General features: G+C 39.6%; 2 protein-coding genes across 14 annotated transcripts in view; one reads left to right on the top strand and one right to left on the bottom strand.

The window, feature by feature from the left end:
- The window catches only part of EZH2 (enhancer of zeste 2 polycomb repressive complex 2 subunit), a 51384-nt gene extending 40609 nt beyond the window's left edge, over nt 1-10775 (top strand). For all 12 annotated transcript variants that reach the window (XM_068203046.1, XM_068203055.1, XM_068203064.1 and 9 more), the window contains 8 exons: nt 5117-5157; nt 6306-6431; nt 6805-6983; nt 7853-7948; nt 8566-8647; nt 9435-9515; nt 9628-9712; nt 10446-10775. In XM_068203046.1, coding sequence (XP_068059147.1) covers nt 5117-5157; nt 6306-6431; nt 6805-6983; nt 7853-7948; nt 8566-8647; nt 9435-9515; nt 9628-9712; nt 10446-10506 — 751 coding nt within the window. In that variant the 3' untranslated portion in view covers nt 10507-10775. The remainder of the gene's footprint in view (nt 1-5116; nt 5158-6305; nt 6432-6804; nt 6984-7852; nt 7949-8565; nt 8648-9434; nt 9516-9627; nt 9713-10445) is intronic.
- A 2004-nt stretch (nt 10776-12779) lies between these two features.
- The window catches only part of CUL1 (cullin 1), a 52604-nt gene continuing 45082 nt past the window's right edge, over nt 12780-20301 (bottom strand). For both annotated transcript variants that reach the window (XM_068203100.1, XM_068203106.1), the window contains exons 15-22: nt 19793-19869; nt 18898-19029; nt 17959-18051; nt 16743-16790; nt 16569-16651; nt 15081-15186; nt 14210-14323; nt 12780-13320 (exon numbers count right to left, since the gene is read on the bottom strand). In XM_068203100.1, coding sequence (XP_068059201.1) covers nt 13240-13320; nt 14210-14323; nt 15081-15186; nt 16569-16651; nt 16743-16790; nt 17959-18051; nt 18898-19029; nt 19793-19869 — 734 coding nt within the window. In that variant the 3' untranslated portion in view covers nt 12780-13239. The remainder of the gene's footprint in view (nt 13321-14209; nt 14324-15080; nt 15187-16568; nt 16652-16742; nt 16791-17958; nt 18052-18897; nt 19030-19792; nt 19870-20301) is intronic.

Below are 20301 nucleotides of genomic sequence, written 5' to 3'. Positions count from 1 at the left end.
AGCTGCAATGAAGAGCAGAATTACACTTTTCTGGAGGCACAATGATTATTTGACACAATTTCTGTTGAAATTGCAAAACTTGGTGGCAACTGTCTGTCAGTGAAATGCATTTTTCTTTGAGAATTCTGAGGTTTGGGGAATGTAGCTCTGCATTGATTATTTTTATTCAGAGAGATAAGAACATAAGAGATTAAAAGCTGACTGAAAATTAGCAAAAACATTTCTTTAGCAAGCAGTAAGTACACTTTTCCCCATATAATTTCCTATTTCTCCCTTTAACTTCCCTTATTTTCCCTCAAGTTTTTCCTTCCGGTTCTTCTCCCATCAATTCTTCTTGCTTCTGTCTTAGCTTGTCTATTTATTATTTCCAGGCCTAGTGAAATTCCTGAACTGGTTCAAAGGTCCTGTTGACGTGGAGTGGAATATTTTTGCTTTGTAGCATAGAGGCAGGCAACGTGAGCTGGGAAAAGATTGAGTGAGCATCTGGAAAAGATTTTCTTCTCAGCAAAAGCTATTGATTTTAATGCTCTTGGCACAGTTTGCAAGTGTTTGAGCATTTGGTGGGCTTGGCTGTTTAAATTTAGGTTATTAGCCATGGTGCAAATTTGGAGTATGTATCTGAGAATTAGCTTGCTGTCAGATTAACACAAATTGCTGTAAAAATGGTGCCACTACATCTATTTAAAAGAACATCTAAAAGGCTCAAATGTATTTTTGCAGCTGAAATGGATTGTATGATTACCAAACTGATATTGTTTTGGAGGAATTCTCAGACTTTTTTTTGTTTAGGAGTTTTTTTTTTTTTTCCCAAGTAAATGAAAGCACACTCCATTGCATGGGGTTTCTTGACTTTATTTGCTTTTTTTATTAGTAGCCAATATAAAAACTTTATTGGTAGCAATTTAGTTTTGAAATGCCCTTTACTTCTTTAAGCTCTCATTGAAGGAAGGAGAAAATTTTACAAATATAATGTCCCAGGATATGTGTCAATCTAGCTGTCTCCATTCTTCTATGGCGGTAGCCTTTTTAAAAAGGAAAGCAGTTTAGCCTGCCTACATCCTGCTGTAACTTGGGCACTCTGAAGATCTCCCACAACCAGCAACTGGGACAACCATCTGGAAATCCTCCTCTGCTTCTTACCTTTCTTTTAGTTGAGTTTACTCACTCTTAGAGTAAATCTGGTCCTAGAGCCAGGAAGGCCCTTCCTTTCCTTTTGCCCTTTTCCGTTGCAGGGCTCTTAGCTGTCTGCAGGTTTTCCGTGTGCATGTGGCTTTGAGCTAAAGCAGCATCACCAGAGAGAAAAGCTGCAGTAAAAGGCTGCTTTTGCTGGCCTCTTGTAACTGATTTGAGAGCAGATAAAGTCTTTTCTTGCAAGACTTGGCCTAATTCCCATATCATCTTGGTGCCCTATGGGCATACTGAGCTAGCAAGACTGCACCCCTCTTGGATAATGAAATGTCTTGTGTCCCTCCTTCCTGTGTCATTTTTGTTAAGAGAGCTCTAATAAGGCTGACCAGTGGGAGAAGACAACTTCTAATATAGTTGCTTTTTGGAGAACCAGTAAGTGTGAGAGCCTGGCCTGTATATCAAATTCACCTGTTATTTTGAGAAAACTCTGCCTTGATGAGAAGTGAGTACTTTGCATAGAAGCCAGTAAAAAACCCTAATGAAGAAAGAATTCTGAAAAGCATGAGTGTATGCTGGAGGGAGAGTGTTCTTCAGTACTGTTCATTCTTTCATGTGTTTTTTTTTTTTTTTTCTTCCATTGCTAGGAGCTGAGTTGAATTTGCTTTTACTAATCAGCACTCCTTTCTCTATTTTGGTACTGATTTCAAGGCCATGTAAAGCTGCTTCTTTATTATTTTGATTTTCTTCTTCTCCCTCATCCCCTATTCAGAGGCCACTCTAGTATTTTATTTGAAAGTATATTATTTTTTCCCCCCACTTTCTCATTTTCCTCCTGTACCTACCTTCTGCTGGACTGCTGTTCACTGCATGTGTTTGAATAGCTTATGTAGTTCTGCCAAGAGTTCAGGATGCCTTTTTGTAGGGAATTAAAGTCTCACTGTTATCAGGCAAAAGGTGCAGCTGAGGCATTTGCACAGATGCAATGTGCTACCTGGTTGGAAAGCTGAGCCTTGGAGTGGTGGGGAGGCTGTGCATAAGATGGTCTGGGAGACTGAAGTCTTTGAGTGATACCAGAAAATCAAACACTGCAAAGACTCAACTACATATTTGACATAATTGGCATGTATTTTGAATTTTTAGTGCTCTTTCTGATAGCATAATATCCTTGTGCAAAGCAAGAAATGCTGGAGCAGCTTTTTCCAAAGAGTGTTTTTAGTGCCGAGTTGGCTGACACTGCTGCTGTCTAAAACCACTGGTGAAGTTTAGAAGTCTAGTAGGTTGTTAGGAGAGAAGAACAGTATCTTTGACAGCTGCTGTCATAATGCTTCTGGAAACACTTGTTTTCTAAGCTGGCTCTCCTGCAGATGTCAGCAAGCAGATGCACAAATCCACAACCTTGCTTGGAAACTTGCTATGCCGTTTCCAGTTGGCTTTTTTTAATGAAGCTTCAAGTTGCTTTCTCAGCTTCATCTTTTCCTTGCCTTTGTTTCCTGCTGCATAGGACCAGGTCTTGCCTTTTGCTTCTGTTTGAGATGGTAGATTGAATATAGGGCAGATACAAAAATGACTCCGCCTTTAGTAGGGTGCTTGCTCAGGCTCCAGCTTTGTGCACTAACCAGGAGAACTTGAGCATTTTGTGGCAGTTTTTGGAAGTTACAAGGCAGTGAATGTACTATTGGATTGTGCCAGTCAAAACTCCTGTTGAGTTGGTCAGTGTTGGCAGCCTGCTTCCTGTTGTCTTGTCATTCCCCACAGTTCCTGTGCCACTGTGTGTCTCCAGCCCCTCTCTCCCTCCTGTGACACCAATCTCTCCAGAAGAGGGACAGAGCAGATGGATGCCTTTCCCATTATGACCACCACCTGTAGTTTTCCTTCTGCTTTGACTTGTTACTACTAATGCTTTGTTGATGTGTATGCACAATTGTGTGCATTTAAAGTATTAGGATAGTGCTTACCTCAGGAGAAAAAGTGAAACTTCTAATTGCTAGTGAAAGAGTATTTTAAGAAGTCTGGCCACAGAATGCTTTTAAGGGTTTGCTGTGCTAGTAGGTTCTTATTATCTTGGGGTGACAGACAAGTTTCTGTGAAAGACTTGTTCAAAAATATGGTATGTTACATTTTCCAAACACCAGGTAGACAAGAAAGAAAGTCGTTTGGTGTGCATTAGAGTAATTTAAGTCAAAATTGCACTCCTTTCAGGCATGTGGGAAGTCTCTTCTTGCAGAGTCAGTGTCTCATAATTCATAAATATATGTTGGTAGCCTTTTCTTCTAGAGTGAATCACTCTTAATAGGAATGTCATCTATTTATTACAGTACTCTGTGATGCTGGGCCTCTTCCTTCCTCTCAGTCTTAGTTACTTGGACAAATCTGCTTTTGTGGGTTTCTGACTTGTATGGGCTCCTTCAGTGCTTGTAAGAAAATTGGTTGTTGAGTTAAATCTCATAGTAATGCTTTAGAAGGACAATTTTATAGATAATCTTATTTATCTGAAGCTGTTGGAGGGCGCTGCACACCATTTGGTTGAAGTAAAAGCTGCTATGCTTTTATGAAAGAAGTAGCAGCTAAAAAGTCCTATCTAAGTAGTTACAGTGGGAGATATTTTTTCAGAGTGCAAACTTCTGAGGAGTGTTGCATTCACTGAAAGGCAGAATAGCTTTTGTAGGTGTTCTGTGCTGGGAATCTTTTAGTACCTGTGCTCATGAGTGCTTTGGGCAGCTCAGTAAATCTGGAGAGAAAGTGAGGTTGTTGATGCAGCTGGCAATGTATTTTTTGGCCAGGGAATGAGGCTTCTCCCATATTGTCTTCATGTTGTTACATGATATACTAAGGAAGTCCAAGAAGTATAAACTTTGAAAATCCTTAGTCTAATTTTTTTCTTATGTGTGTTCACTATATACAAGTGGTAACTAAAATGCATAGAATTGAAGAAAAAATAAAACAACCGATTTCTCCTTTAATTTTAAGGCTACTGAAATTAAAAGTCTAGTTTTTCTTTTGGTACTAAATGTCCAGACAGGTGTTTTTGCTTGATTGTTTCTGATACACTGTTTATGGAATAGCTGACATTCCCTGGCCAAAGAGCTTGGAATCTGAAATGGATGCAAAATGAAGGGGTAAATGTAACTTGCAAGAACTTTCAAATATAGTGAATGCTAACCAAAAAGCATGTTACTCTTAAAAAAAACCACAGCAAAGCAACAAACACAAATAAACCACCACACAACAAGAACACCACTTCTGCCAAAGGGTGTGCTTGGCTGAGCTACCTGAGAAAGGGGACACTGAAGGAAAACTGTAAGGACATCAGAGAAAGGAGCGTAGGCTTCGAAGCAGAATAGGAAAGGCTCAGTGCAGCACCACCAGCCAGGGCAGCTGGGGAAAAGCGCCCAGCCAGAAGGAATACTGAGGTCCCATCAGTGTGGCTGTGCCAGGCCGACACCGTCTCCTGTCAAGTACTTGGAGCTCCTCAGGTGAAGGGCAGGACGTGGCTGTGATCTGTAGGTGACAGCCAGAGTGGTGCTGGGGCCAAGTCCTGTGCAGCAAACAGCTGTCCCCTTTCCACCCCCTGTTTAGGAGGCATCACCCTCCAGATCTGCAACTTTGTATCCTTCTTTCGCTGCTGCTCCTGCCTGCCAGAAGCAGCTCCAGCAGCCTGCTCTTGGCAGGGTTTCCTTTAAGGGCATCTGAATTTAGGCATCTCTAGGCTGGGCTGGGTGGGGACTGCTCATCTGTGCAATCCTGGGACTAGAGGAATGGTGTGGGGAGCGGGGGGAGCAGCCTGCAGAGCTCTGATCTTGTCAAGCCCTAGACTAGGACAGGGTGGTTCTGCTGCAGCCCCTCTGACTCGTGTGCAGTTAGCAGGTGTTCACGTCTCCAGAAACTTTCCCATCTTAAGTCAAGTGTGGGTGCAAGATGCAGCTGCCATTCCCAGCCCACTGCAGGAGGAGTTCCTGTCAACCTTCTTGTTTGTTTTGTGTTTTTGCAGGTTGTGGGCTGCTCATTGCAGAAAGATACAGCTGAAAAAAGGTTAGCATCTTTCCATTCAATTTATGTCCTGAACTGATTTTGCTGTTGCTTTTTTTGTTTTGGTTGTTTGTGGGGGGGTCTGGTTATTTTTTTTTTCTTTTTTTAATGTTAAGCCATTATGTATGTTCTGTGGGGAGCCAGAAATTTTAGGAGAATGAAAATTAAAAATGTAAACTCTCGCTTACACATATTGTAGGGACAAAAGGTACTCTTTGGTTTCCATAGCTGGAAGAGCTCTGTATAATTCCATAAAAAGGAAAGGAGGCCTAGTTTACTGTCTTACCAGTATGGCTTCATTGAAGCACAGGTAAAATGGTATTAAGGATAGGGGCTGTAGTAAAAAGTATCTTTTTTTTTTTGTTTGTTTGTTTGTTTGTTTGTAAGCCAGCTTAATTTAGAAATAGTTCTCTGAAAAGATGTTGAGAATAGTTGGGACTCCTAGCAACATAAATAATTGATCAGTTTGTCTCTCTCATTTTTTGTTGCTGATTGCTAACTTGAGCATTTTTACAAATTTACAAATTCATGCAAACCCAAAACAAGCTCAGGAGTATTAATAGCAAATATAATTTATATAGTACCAAATTCTCCTAGCTGCTGTATAGATAAAGTTCTAGACTTGTCCCTGGTAGTTCCTTTCTTGCCTAGAAGACTTCAGCATTGTCTGTACTGGAAAATTGACAGTGGTATAGTAATAATAATAATGGGATTACATTGTCAGTGTTACCTGTTTCAAAGTTGACTGTTGTTCCACATTAAAAATTGCTTTCGGTATTTAAGCAAATTTACTTTGCTGAATAATATCAGTGCTATTCCAAAACACGTTCAGACAGGAAATTATACCATTGTAGTTTCGTTTCTCAGTTTTCCACATAGACGGCTTTCAGCTCTGAATACTTTAAGCAGCTGAGCAAAACGAGGTGCACTAGGAAGGCAGCTAATGGTGTAAAACACCTCACTAATGTTTCAGTTCTGGTTTTGTGTCTTTTGGGTTTTTAACCCCACTTGTTGTGGGTTTGGGTTTTTTGTTAATGTTTGGGCTTTCTTAGTTAAATGACTAAAAGGGAATTTCTGCCTTAGACTGAGAGGAACTGTATATTGTTTGTTTGCAACTTTCAACTTTACAAAATGTTGCTATTTTTATTCAGATGGGTCATCGAATCACGTTTACAACTATCAGCCATGTGATCACCCACGTCAGCCTTGTGATAGCTCATGCCCATGTGTAATTGCTCAAAACTTCTGTGAGAAGTTTTGTCAGTGCAGCTCAGAATGTAAGTAAAACATTTAGAACACTTAAAAGTTACCTATAAACTTCTCTCACTGTCCCACCATCTGTACAACCAGTCTGTCCATGTTGCAGGCAGTTACAGGAGCAGCAAATTGTGTCCAACAGTGCGAGCATGTTCAGTTTAATTTGGCCCTTGTAATTAGCCATTGCATGAAATCAGAAACAGCCTTCAGACCTAAAGTTGAGGAAGAGCTATTAAAATCAGGGAAGGAAAGAATTTGCAGTACTCCTGAATGTCCTATGCAGGTATCAGTGGCTGTTACCAATATTCTGATATGCTATAATCTGTACAGTCTTAATTTTACACTGCATTCTTTCATATTTGCTGTTCTTCTTTTCCATACATTCCTTTGTAGGCCAAAATCGTTTTCCTGGGTGTCGTTGTAAAGCACAATGCAACACCAAGCAGTGCCCCTGTTACCTGGCTGTCCGTGAGTGTGATCCTGACCTCTGCCTGACTTGTGGAGCAGCTGACCACTGGGACAGCAAAAATGTTTCTTGCAAGAACTGCAGCATTCAGAGAGGATCCAAAAAAGTATGTCCAGAGTTATACAACTGCATGTCTGTTGCCTGGGTTTTGAGGTGTCCTTATATTTTCAAGCCAGAGAATGGAATTTCTTTGCCTTCATGCTGTCAGACTGGAAAAGAAAACAAAAAAGCCCAAACCAAACAATACAGCAAGGAAAGGAGTTGCCACTTGTTAGCTTGCTCGTGTGCTGCTGTTAAGTCTATCTACATTTTGTCATGTACCAATTAGTGTTTTCTGTGCAGCATGGCAGCAGAATATCTCCCTTTTCCCGTTCAGGCTTTGCTTCTTAATTGCAAATAGGCTGCTGTTTTAAAGACCTCAGTAGTCTTTCCCCAGATCAGCATAAAGAAGTTTATCCCAGAGTCTAGAAGCTGTTTCTTTCTTCAGTTGTTGATTCTAAGGTTTAAACTTGTATACAGTCTACTGAAGTCTTGAAAGGCCATTCAGTTCTGGCAAATAAATCAATAAGCCAAAGTTTATTTCTACTCTGGAACGTCTTCTCACAAAATAGTTGATTACTGAGCTAATGAGTAGTGGGCTTCTGTCTGCAGACCATTTGAGGTTGAAATCTTTAGTAAATGAATTTTTATGTAACCTCCTCATTTCAAGGTGTCTTGGGATGATTAAACTAAAATTTTTAGTAGTTTTCAAATACTTGGTCATTTTTCTTTTATATACATCTTCTGATCCATAAGCTGTAATTTTACTGTGTGTTTGATCATTAGAAGACTCTGGATTTGTCTGCACTCCTGGAGTCCCAACCTATACATTTCACTAAGTGATACAATTAAGTGATACAAAACAAAATGGAAAAAAAACCTGAACTCAAGTCTAAGCCAGGCATATCAAAACTTCTTGTTTTTTATATTCCGCAGCACTTACTATTGGCACCTTCAGATGTGGCAGGCTGGGGAATTTTTATCAAAGATCCTGTACAGAAGAACGAATTCATCTCTGAATACTGTGGTGAGGTAAGGATGGAGAAGACTGGATATGAGCTTAATTGGTAAAGTTATGCATTGACAGGGCCCGACCCTGGGATGCCATTGTCTGTAACCTGGTATCACGTTCAGACGGAGCCATGTGGCTGACTAAGTGTCACAGGCTGCAACTGCTGTCACAAGAGCTACACAATTGAAATGTCACAAAAAATTTTGAAACAGATTCTTGTGAGAAGGAGAGGCTGGAATGTCATTTTTATCTTAGATGGAATTTCAGTTCAGACATGCTTGGAATTTGGTGGCAAATTACTTAGTATAGTATTAAAAGTCAGTAGGAGCTTTCACTAAGCTGTATTCTGTAGCAATAAAACCCTGAGCCCGGTATGTAGTCCTGATTTTGAGAGGAGAAGCAATTCTTGCTTTTCTTCTGCTCTGAAAGAGTTTATTTATGCTAAAAGCAAAGCATGGATGTTTGGTAAGTGCAGAATGCTTGCTGAAAACAACACTTTGTTTGGGAATACTTTGAATCCCAGAGAATAAAAAAACTCCCACCTGTCTTTCAAAAGGCTGGGGGGGGTTGACATTAAGTTGCTGTAGTTACACAATGGAGGAGTGCTTCTCTCTTTTACAAGTGGTGTTTCTTTCAGATTATTTCTCAGGATGAGGCAGACAGAAGAGGAAAAGTGTACGACAAATACATGTGCAGCTTTCTGTTTAACTTGAATAATGGTATGTATGCATTAGTTGCAACCCTTGGCAGCATAAGTAAAGTATGTATGCTTAGCATTTTGTTCAGCCCTGTTCTTCTGCAGACAGCAGGTAACAATGAGAATTTTTTTCTACACATCTTTCCCTATCTGTGTGGATTCATCCTGTTGATAGTTAGTCTTTGGGGTTTTTTCTCTAAATATTAGTCAGCTAGGTGTAGTGATGGAGCCTGTTGCACAAGCAACTGTACAAGAGGAGTAGAACTTCACAGAGTAAAATTATGTGCAGACATTAAGTAGACTAAAGAAGGTAAAAGGCTTGCCAGGTGTTGCCTGAAGTAATTTTACTGAATTAAATCAGCAGTAAGTTATGATGATAATTGTGTTGGGGGAAAAAAGCCACATACAGATATGTGGCATGTGGCTGCTGCCATTAGAAGAGAAAAATACAGACTGCACTATGTCAAGCATAAAATATTAGAAAATAGTTGAAATGAGCAAGAAAACCTGCTGCTTTATGTCAGTGTTGACTTAGCATATTTAAGGAGCTTGTCCTTGTGGAATAAAGGTAGAGAAGCTTCAATGAGAATCTAAGGTGCCACTATGGTGGGAGGTAAAGGAAAAGCACAGTGTGGAACAGCAGAGTTCAGCTGTTGTAGGGTGGTGGGCCAGCTCTTCCATGGGGGAAGCTGTGCAGTTATCTTCTTCAGCTGCTAAGATCTAAGCACACTAGATATTAAACTCAAAAATGTGTTTGTAGGTGACCCATCCATCATTTGTGGGTTTTGTCGTTTTTCTGCCCCCCCTAGATTTTGTGGTTGATGCAACACGCAAGGGCAACAAAATTAGATTTGCAAACCATTCAGTAAATCCCAACTGCTATGCAAAAGGTAAGTTTCACATTTACTTGCTTCTCATCAATGTATGAAATACTGTGAGATATTTCTTTAGCATGCATTTTATCAGAATTTGTACTAACATACCTAATTTCTTTTAAAACAGTTATGATGGTTAATGGTGATCACAGAATAGGAATATTTGCTAAAAGAGCCATTCAGACTGGTGAAGAACTGTTCTTTGACTACAGGTGGGTAGATGGATTTCAGATGGGATTAGCTTTCAGTATCTGTGCAGCTCAGAGTAAACTCCTGTGCCTGCCTGGCCCCTGCAGCCTCAGGTCTCAGCAGCTGAGAAGCAGCACTCCCCACACTGGTTTTGTTAAGCTGGATACCATAGCAAGACTGATTTGAGCAATGCAGCTGGTTAAGAGACTGCAAACTTGGAAAAGCAGCTCATATAAAGCAAAGTGTAGTGACAAGTGCGGACAGACTTTCTCTGGTGGGGTTACCTAGGTACCAGTACAAGTTAAACTCCCCCATCATTCAGAAATAGGCAAGCATTTCAGAGAATGAAATTTCAGAATTACTACAAACAAGTGCTTGCTAAGAATGTGTCCTTAGTTCTTCTACAATCATCTAACTTGGCAAAAAGCAAGCTGTCCAGTGGCAATACTCTGTAGGTCAACCTGGAGAAATGCAGTTGCTTTCCAGTCCTGAAAATAAACTTCAGGACTGGGAGATTCAAGGTGAAAATGTATGGTATTCTAGTGATCCGTCTCCTCTTGATCAAACACCTCTGAAAGTAGTTTCTTGAATGGGGCAGCAGTGTTATGCACCTGCAAATTCACACAAGGAGGAAACACCCCAGCTGTTGACGACGGGAAATCTGAGTATTCCAGGCTGATGTCATTCTGTCAGAATAATGAAGCTGAAATGTTCCATGACACTACTTTTTTGTGATTTTATTTTTTTAAATTTCAGATATAGCCAAGCTGATGCCCTTAAGTATGTGGGCATTGAAAGAGAAATGGAAATCCCTTGACACCAGCTACCTCTTCTTTTAAACAATCAGCTGCCTTATCTTCAGGAATTTCTAGTACTGTGGGCAATTTTAGAAAAATAAAAATGATGCAATTTGAAATTCTGTATTTGCAAAGTACTGTAACAGTAATTTATAGTAACAAATTTTAAAAAAAACAACTTTTTATTGCCTTCTCACCAGCTGCAAAGTGTTTTGTACCTATGAACTTTTGCAATAATGTGGTGTGGTACATTTTTCAACCTTGAATAAAGGATACTTGAACTTCTTCATTTTTACTGGAATTGAGTTGGAATTTTGTGTCAGCCCCTTGAGAAAGCAATGTGAATTTAAACTGTAACTTCTGTGCAAAGGCAGCTCCATACTTGTCTCCTTCTGTTACTTTGTTTCCATCCTTATGCTGATCTTAAAGGTGACCCAGGGTAGATGTCAGTTGGGATTGTGGTGCTCCAGGACCTAAGTGAGACAAGTGTGGTCTTGCAGCTTCTCAGCTCCCTCAGCATGCAGTTACATCCCTGTTCTCTGGAGTAATGGCTGCAGCCCAGAAACTCCTACAATTGCCAGAATAGCTGTGATATCTGTGACAAACACTACTTTAAAGGCAAAGCTGTGGTAAAAGGTGCCCTCACTGTGGCTTCTCTGAAGCACCAAACTGACTGATGAATACAACAGTAACTACACATATATTAAAAAGTTAAGAGATGCAGAAGAGAAAAGTGTAGTTTTCAACCAGAAACATTAGATTGCAGCCAGATGTCTGTATGGGGCTACCACATTTATTTTTTGCTAGTGGACTGTGAACTCTGCAGCCTCTTGCTAAGTAGAACGCAATGCTCTGGGCAAATCAGCTGGAGTGGGAGGGCAGGCACAGGGTGGCATTATTGCCAATCTGAGTCCATGAAATCCTGTCCACGGTGACCATTTACCTGCTGCACTGAGGGGACTCCAAACCTGGGGCTGAGTTCAGCTCTTCCTGCTTCCACACTCCATGTAGAGCAGGCAGCTGCCCACCACCTTGGTAGTGGCTCAAGTAAGAACTAAGAGTTCATGAGGAAAAGAACAGTTCAAAAGTAAAACCCTGATTTTCTCCCTGCTCAGGTAGAGCACAGCTCCTGAAGGATGCACAGTACAGAAAGCACTGCTTTAACCAGCCAAGTGCTTTGAAAAGCAGCTCAGAGCAGGTCATTTCTGGACTTCCAACTAAGAAAGGAGTTCAGGCTGCTTCTTTGTCATCATAGCACGTCCTGCCAAGGAAATCTATTAGCCCTGAACTTTCTGCAAGAAGGGTTTGCAAAACCAAACCAGCATCTTAGAAAAAATAAAAAAGAAATTTAAGAGGCATCACCAGCTCCACTCTTCTAAACTTTCAAAAGCAACTGTGAGCAGCAAGATGCTTCTATTGCCCCTAATAGCAGTCTCTAGCTCTTTCAGAACAGAAATACCAAGCATACAAAATCTCAAGGGCAGATGACACCCCTCCCTTCTAGTACTGCTCAGGTTCTGTTTTTAACCCAGAGTTCAACTGTAACCATTAGCTTCCCTCAAGAGAGAAACATTAGCAACACAAAACCTGGCTTTTTTCCTGTGAGAAGAAACACTACATGAAATCACATTTGCATAAAGGGTAAAATGGCTACAGAAGATAAGTTCTTTCCATGATCAAAATTAGAAAATATAGATTACCAGAAGTGAGACCTGTGAGGATGGCAGCATATGGAAAGCCAGTACTCATTTCACAAAATGTGAGAAGAATGGAATGAGGCCTGGTCAATCAAGGTATGTGTAGTAACATTTGAAAGTATTTTTAATTCCCATCACAGGTTGCATTTAATGGGAATTGTTCTTCAGGAACACACTCAATTTTCTGCTCCAGTCAAAGAAATGGGCAGCCTAAACCTTCTTTATTCTAGGCAGCATTTATGCAAGTGTGATGCACTTTAGAGCACAATAAGCAACATTAAAGCAGGCTCCAATTTCAGATGACCAAGCATTGCCACATATATTCTGAATATTTTCTGTTCTGCATATCTTGTGAAATCATCACAAATTTATTTTCAAAGTGCAGACATTTCCTCTTCAAAAAGAAATAACATGCACAGATAATGATAGATGACAGTATCTCCAGAGAACAAAATGTTCTTAAAGCACCAGAAAATGGGGAGGAAAAGCAAAACGAATTTCTAATAGCTTTCATAACCATTATACCTTTTATTTACATTTAGAAAGATAAGTCATGAAACTTAAAACAATAAAACCAAATGCAACTTGTACAGAAATCTTTTCATTTGTTTTTATTATTTATCACACATTAAAAAATGAAACACACTATACAAATGGTTTTTCATAGCAGATTACACATGGGTCCATTCAGACTCACTCTCCAAGTGCTGCCAACATGTATAAGTGCTGCCTGTGATGGCAGCTGTTTATCATATAGCCAATGTATTGATTTAAATGCAGTAGCATGCAACCCTTAAATGAGAAGGGTCTGATTCCTTTCTGTTCTTAAATTAGGTTAAATGGCATTGGTGTCCATATTTACATACTTGAAATGTATCAATCCTGAGCAGTTCTGATGTAAATCTGAGACTGGCTGATGGAGTCCTGGTCTCAGTCATTAAAAAGGGAGGTCCAAATGGCAGCAGGTGGCTGCTATGAAGTTCTGTCGCTTTCATTCTTTCCATCACATACCTACTTGCCGAGTGTCACACAGTCAGGTAATTGCTAATAAAAATGCTAAGCCAAGTAACTGTAGGTGTCCTTCTCACCATCTACACGTTCCAAGTACTCCTTCTCAATGAGGATGTCGATGCATTTCTGTGGGAGGAACAGATCAGAGGTAAGCTGTGGGACATGGCCATAAAAGCCCTCTCTGGGGTTGCTCCAAACTCCCAAGGGAGTTCCCTGCAAACCACAGCAGTTCACTCTCCTCTTTCTGACCACATTCGAGCAGAAGGCTTTGCTAATCCACTAAACTGAATTACACTTACTGGACACCATTCCAGGGGTGTGACTGGGAGGTCATCAGTATGCTGAGCAACTTCATAGTAAGACAGCAAATAAAGAATTACACCAAGATGCAGAGTTTATGCAAGGTCATGAAAGGCAGCAGCAGCAGTGAGGAGCTGTCTGTGTCACTGCCCAGCACTGGCAGTGCCAGTTTATGCAACTGCTCTCACTGCCTGTCCTTTGCCTCACTTATCCCTTGGTTGTGGATATAAAAACTGCTGGTGAGCTCACTTAAACAAACTGATGAAGAAATTAATATACATAAATAAATAATGAATATAATCAATATAATTATGACTAAATAATTACATACAATGCCCCCTTCCCCAACATTTTTACTGTAAAGGAAAGCAGGAAACTTATCGAGCTAACCCCAGGGCTGACTGTTGTCCCACAACTGGGAAAGCAGGAACAAAAGGAAAGCCTAGATCAAGGGCAATGGTAAACTGACACTGATGTGGAAAGATGCAATCCAGCTACTATTTTACCACCACTGCCAACAATGTGAAACATGGATAGTACCCCATAAGAAATGCAGTATTTCTGGTTAAAATATTTCCTACTTGCAACTCAAAAAAATCTGTCCTTGCCCATCCCATCTCCTTAGCTTTCCTTTTTAATTCAGAAGCATGTGTTTTGTCTATGTATATATCCTCAGCTCCTGCAATCCAGGTTCAGAGATGCAGGTCTCACATACCTTAATTACAGGAACTCGTGGCTTGAACCTTGAAGACAGCTGTGTTAGCACTTCTCCAAGCAGTTGCTGGTGTTTTAGAACTTTCCTCATTTTCATGATTCTCACAATAGCAGCCTGCACAGCAAAGTTGGGAAGGTGTGTATAGGAGCAAAGTACTTGTCCCTCTGTGTAAAGCCATTTAACTCCCCTAGATCATATCTGCCCGTGCGAAGCACCACCACAACCAACTCGAGCACCAGACAGGGAGAAGCTCGCCCACGAGTGTCAGCTACTCACACAGACTTCAAGAACTCAGAGTCTCCACAGTACACAGTCATCAAAAGTGGTTTTGACACATGAATTTTTAGAATTGTGCTTACAGTCAGTCAGTCATAATAACAGCACCAACTGGTAACAAGCCACACAAAACTACTTGTGTAGCAAAAAGCTTTCTTTATATATTTAACCTTACTGTGACACTGTCTTAGTGGTACATCTGTATTTCCTTCCCCTGCCTCTCAAGTGGATTCCAAATGAACTGATAAAAAAACACTGTTGATTTTATACTACCTGGGTATTACTATTTTTTTATTATTCAGTTTTCAACCAGGACAAGGTCTGGTGAACTTGTATCCAAGGAACCCAAACGCTCATCAACATCAGGTTAGAACAATGTGAATGAACACATCCTGTCTGTAGAAGTGCCTTCCTCCAGTTTCTACTACAGACTCAAATCACCTTTAACAGTATTTTAAATACATTTTTTGAATTCTAATGTAGTTAGAGCATGTTGTCTTCTACTAAGAATTAGGAAAACCCTACAGTAAGCTTCATTAAATGATTACAAAGATGTGATTCTGAGTTCATGACAGCATTCTGCAATAAAACTCACCTGAATCAGTAGTTTCCTGTCTTCCTCTATATTTTTGTGTGTAGTTTCTTGCTCCTGTTTCTGTTCAGTCTTCATTGGCACATTGATGTTTACCCTTAATTTTTTGCTGTAAAGAAAAGCAGAAGTTAATGAACAATTATACTGTTTAAAAACCTAAGAAACACAGATAAAACTCCAAACAAAACCCAACTCCAAAATAAAAGCCACAGCATCATAATTACTTGACAGCAACACAGGACTTTGGCTCTTCTGAAAACTTAAGATGCTCTTATTCAAGTTAAAAAAATTAAAATAAAAATAAAGAATGCCCACAACCAACCAATGAAAAAAAATACCTTTCTGGTGGGTGTCTATGTATCTCACAGCTTACTGACACCATGCTAGTGATCTGTGTAACTAGCACTGTACAGTTACACTGTATTCAAAATATTACTGTGTCTAGTAAGAAGCCTGGAATCAGTCAAGGGGACAAAGGAAGTCAATGGAAACAGAATCACCTCTCTGATTTACAGATTGGATTCTGAACATAATGTGGAGAAATCTGTTTGTTCTGTGGAACTGAGCTCTGCCTTTCTTTCACACACTCCCTGGCAATGACATCTGTGCTGAGGTGAGCCCACTGCCACACGTGGCCACTCAAGACAAGGTCCTCTGTCACAAGTGGGGAGCAAACCTCAGCATCAGAACACCAGGGAGCACAGGGCTCTGCTCAGACCTGTTAGCTGCACTGAGAAGATCTGTTATTTATTTAGCACAGTGCTCTCCATCATAAATTGGGAACCAGCTGCTGCACAATGCAGCAACACTGAGCTGTTTCCATCACTGCATTAATGCAACAGACCATGAATTCTCAAACTTTTAATTTGGTAAAGGAGGATAGAAAGCAGATAAAGGGTGAGGTACAAGGAAAGGTTTTAAAATGTTTCTTTCACCTGAGATCTTATCTTCGGGAAGTACTGAACTCCTCACTGAAATACACAACTGTTTAAAGCAAGTCATAAAACCCACTGAAAACTGTGTTTTTTAAGTCTTCAAATCACTGTATACACTGTGGTTATAAAACGAGCCTGATCTTCTAGTGTTAGCAGTAGTGGATGAACATTTATGCCTCTGACCTTTGCTGCTCACTGGACACTAGTGTAACCTTACAAAATATCATGGATTTGCCGAGGGCATGCGAGTAACACCATGGCGAAACGGCAGCACTTGAATAAATTATTCAAGAATTAGACAAGAATCAAGGAACAAAAAAACCATATGAAAATATGTCAGGCCTTGACTATGACAAAGTCAGAGTCAAAGAGCTGAAATCCCACCCATCCCCCACCATGTGCCAGCCCTTTTCCTTAATGCTGGTACACATTGGATCTACATTTGAATTGGCACTTGAACCCTGTAGCTTTCATCCCAAGCATATTAGGTTTCACCCAGATTTTGAAAGCAGAGGAGGATGATACCCATTGCATCTAAGTGATGCATGCTGCTTACTTTTTGTAACCAAGATACAGTTTTATTAAAGTATCTGGTTTTAACTCCACTTCATCAACATTTGCATTTTCATCTTCCAAAACCTGCAATAAATAAACAAACAAATAAACAAATAAATAGTGTAACATATTTCACGGTATGTTAAGCAGGTCATAAAAAAGCAAGAGTACTTACAAGCAATTTTGATTTCAACAGTATCTGTAGAACTTGTGCCAAGATATCCTACGAAATTATAGGAAACATTACTAGAGCAGATAGACAGAACCTTTGTCTAACTTAAAAACTTGAACAAGAATGCACATATTTAGACTAAGAACTAGTGAGTGCAGAACACTGCAAAATGAAGGGGCAAGAAAAAGCAGTAAAAACCTAGTTCACAGAAATAAAACAATGTCCTTTTTGGGTGTTATGACATATCCCACTTGTGGTTGATCAAATACCATACAATTCTTGTGAAATACTAATTCTAAACAAGAGATCTTTCCAGTTGCTTCTTTAGGAACTATTTTGCAAGGAGATTTGTACGCCTAAGAAACCATTTTTCCCAAACCATGCAAATATATGGCAAGTTTAAACTTCAGAAAGCAAGCACTCTCTACTTTTTGATTAACATCTTTTTGTTTTAACAGGGATCCATTCTGGTTGCTGTTGCTGGTTGTTCACCCAGAAGGCTACTGACAATATTCTGTGCAGGCCTGCAAAACTGCTATTTTGTCACAGTCTGTAATAAATGGCAATGCCCTAAGACTTCTGGGTTTGCTCTAATCCATCATCAACAATAATCTTCTAGGTACGCATTTCTCGAAGTAAAGATCCTACTGAAGAGGAATACCTAACTTTCCAGATGTCAGAGCAGACTTAATTCAAATCTACTGCTAAAGGTCAAATAAATGTCAAATTGTGGGCCACAAAGCCTGCTTGGGAAGAAAAGGAGGGAACCTTTTCCACAGGAGACAGTTAGCCAATGTACTGCAGATTTACTATGTTCATGTAAAAAAGCCTTGAGATATAAAAGAATGACAGATGCATGGATCAATCATTTAGGGAAAATGTTGTTTTTGCAAGAATGTTGTCTTTTAACATTAAAATGTATGCACTGAAACACTGAAAACTTCTACCCAGAGCTCAGCAGGAAGCTAGACAATTCACTCCAGTCATGAACAGGAATGTACATGCACTAAGACTCATCAGAAGACCAGGCAGTTATGATTAGAGGAAAGTAAACCAGGAAAGTGAATTGACCAAGAATAGAGCACAACTGTCTCCTTTGGGACAGAAACTGGTTCTGGCTCCAAGCATGTATAATCCAAATTTCTTATGATAGCAGGAAGAGCCCTGAAGACCAAAACACTTGTTCACAAGAGTGTGGTAAAATGTGCAAAGTCACTACCATTTTTATTTGAGTACTGTCTGTCAGCTGCTGCACGGTGTAGGCATCTTCTGTGTTGTACTGCAGTAAAATCGCCATCTGGAATGTGGATGCCTGATAGATCCAAAAACAGAGAACAGAGGGGAGAGAGGGGAAATCAGAAAATGAGAACTTACAAACACTTCCTGAATTTGAACAGCCTGAAATTCACCAGTTAAACACATACACTGGACTATTTGGAAAACAGAGAATACCCAAGTGGTGCTAATAAAAAAAAAAAAAAAAAAAAAAAAAGGAATCAAATGTTGCTTTTACAACCAGAACTCCCCCTTCCAGAATTATCTAAACATGAAACTCAGGATTAGAATAATTTGGCTTGCTTCAGACACTTTATCAAATCTTCTATTATGGCATCAAAACATTATCCTTCTATTCGCTAATATAGTTTTAAATTGTTTTCCTCTGTCACTCCAACTCTTGCCCATTTAATCTTCATTGCATCCCGTACAGACTGCTGAATTCATCCTCACAACCCTTCCAACTCCAGCAGAATAATGAAACCAAATTTATACACCAAGCAGCTATCAGTGGCTTATCCATGTCTATCACCACAGGGTTAACATATGTTGATGACAAGGTCAAAGTCTGACATTATCTTGTTTCTTCTTACTGTTGTGAACTCCCCATCCCATCTACTTTTTCAAAGAAAGCAGACAGTAAAGTATAAGCAGCATGAGATCCTAGGCAAAGAGGTTGTATTTATCTCACGAAATGCATTTCAACACCTGTTTAAACCACAGGCAATGTGTTTTGTTTCTTAAGTCAACTTTCTTTTAAACACAGATCTTTAGTATCAGTACAGAAAATAAAATAAACATACAATAAAGGTTCTACTGGCTGCATCCAGTCCTCTGAAAACAACCATCACCAAGTGTTTCTATTGGTATGACTTTTCCTTACCTGTAACGTGTATCTGTTTTTGAAACAGTTGGTAACCAATTCCCCTTTGGACAGCTGATACAACCATGTTAATTTTCTTCCACTGTGACGACTGGCATAAAATGCAGTAAATCTCTGATAGCTCCGTTCTAACTGTATAAAAACATCAGTAATAAATAAATAAATATTATTTATCTTCATTTACTGTTACTAGAACATGTTATGAAAGCAACAGGGGATCATCAAATCTGATCACCCTCCACCACTATATTGTCTAAATAACCCAAAGGTAAACTCAAAGTATTCAAATTCGGCAGACATGGGTGAAAAATTTCCCTCTGTTACGAGTTTCCCCTTCAGAGTATCATTAACAGTGCAAATGTAAATAGGCATTTAAGGTTCATTCTTCCTTTTAGGATACATTAAGCATGTCTAGAAAAGCAATTTGTTTTAACCACCTTCATCCTCCAGGTAACAGCATTAAATTTATTTCTCACATTATCCAGAAAAAAGACATGAATATTTAAACACTCAGCAGAAAACTAATGATTATAATACCTAAACATTTTACTGGGCAAAGCTGAAGCAATGGTATGAAAAGGTTTCTTAAATTAGGTATATCCAGAAAAATGCACTAACAAAGATTTGCTTTAGTTGCTGTTGAATATTTTGAAGAAAGATTCATTAACCAAGGATTTTCATGGGAAAGATACAAAACCACGGATTTCACACAGTTTCCTCCTACTACCTTACTCAATTATCTTGTTCCAAATATCCTCAGGCCAAATAGGCAAATACCAAAGACACTTATAGTCCTCTCTGATACACAACAGAATGGAAGGAAACACCAGTCTTGTAAAAAAAAATTCTCTCATGATCATTCCATGCTCGGATGAACCAAATGCAAGTGCCTCACCTCAGATGGCAGAGCAAACGTGCAGGACTGCTGGAACGGCCACGATCCAGAACTCAGCACCTGGATGCTGAAATCCACTGAAAGAGAAGTGAAGAGGATGAGCTGCATTATCCCACTTTCTCCTAACTCCCTCTTGAAACACAGACCCAGTTCTAACACAGACATGTTTCTGGCTCATGGCCAAACTGACACGGTAATAAATCTTTAAGCACTATTTTGTCGGAGCATATCCAAAGCTATTCATGAGAGATTTCACTGCAGTTGGAGACCTTTAGATTTACTGTTACAGGCACTCAATCTTCTTTTATTTAGAGAAGTTACTACTCAGTTTCTATCCCTACACTGAGTTTCTCTTTTAACACAGAAGTGGGAAAATTTTAAGTGTTCATCATCACTCCACAGTACACAACTGCAAGAACAGACCTTCACACCTACACTTGTAAGGCATTTTGGTCAAGTCGAGTATGAATAATATAAAAACTAAGTAAAATTTAAACCTGATGATACAC

Source organism: Anomalospiza imberbis, chromosome 1 (genome assembly GCF_031753505.1).
Source record: "Anomalospiza imberbis isolate Cuckoo-Finch-1a 21T00152 chromosome 1, ASM3175350v1, whole genome shotgun sequence".
In the NCBI taxonomy this organism is placed as follows: domain Eukaryota; kingdom Metazoa; phylum Chordata; class Aves; order Passeriformes; family Viduidae; genus Anomalospiza; species Anomalospiza imberbis.
The sequence above is the reverse complement of the archived record's forward strand: the minus strand, read 5'-3'. Positions and strand labels throughout refer to the sequence as shown.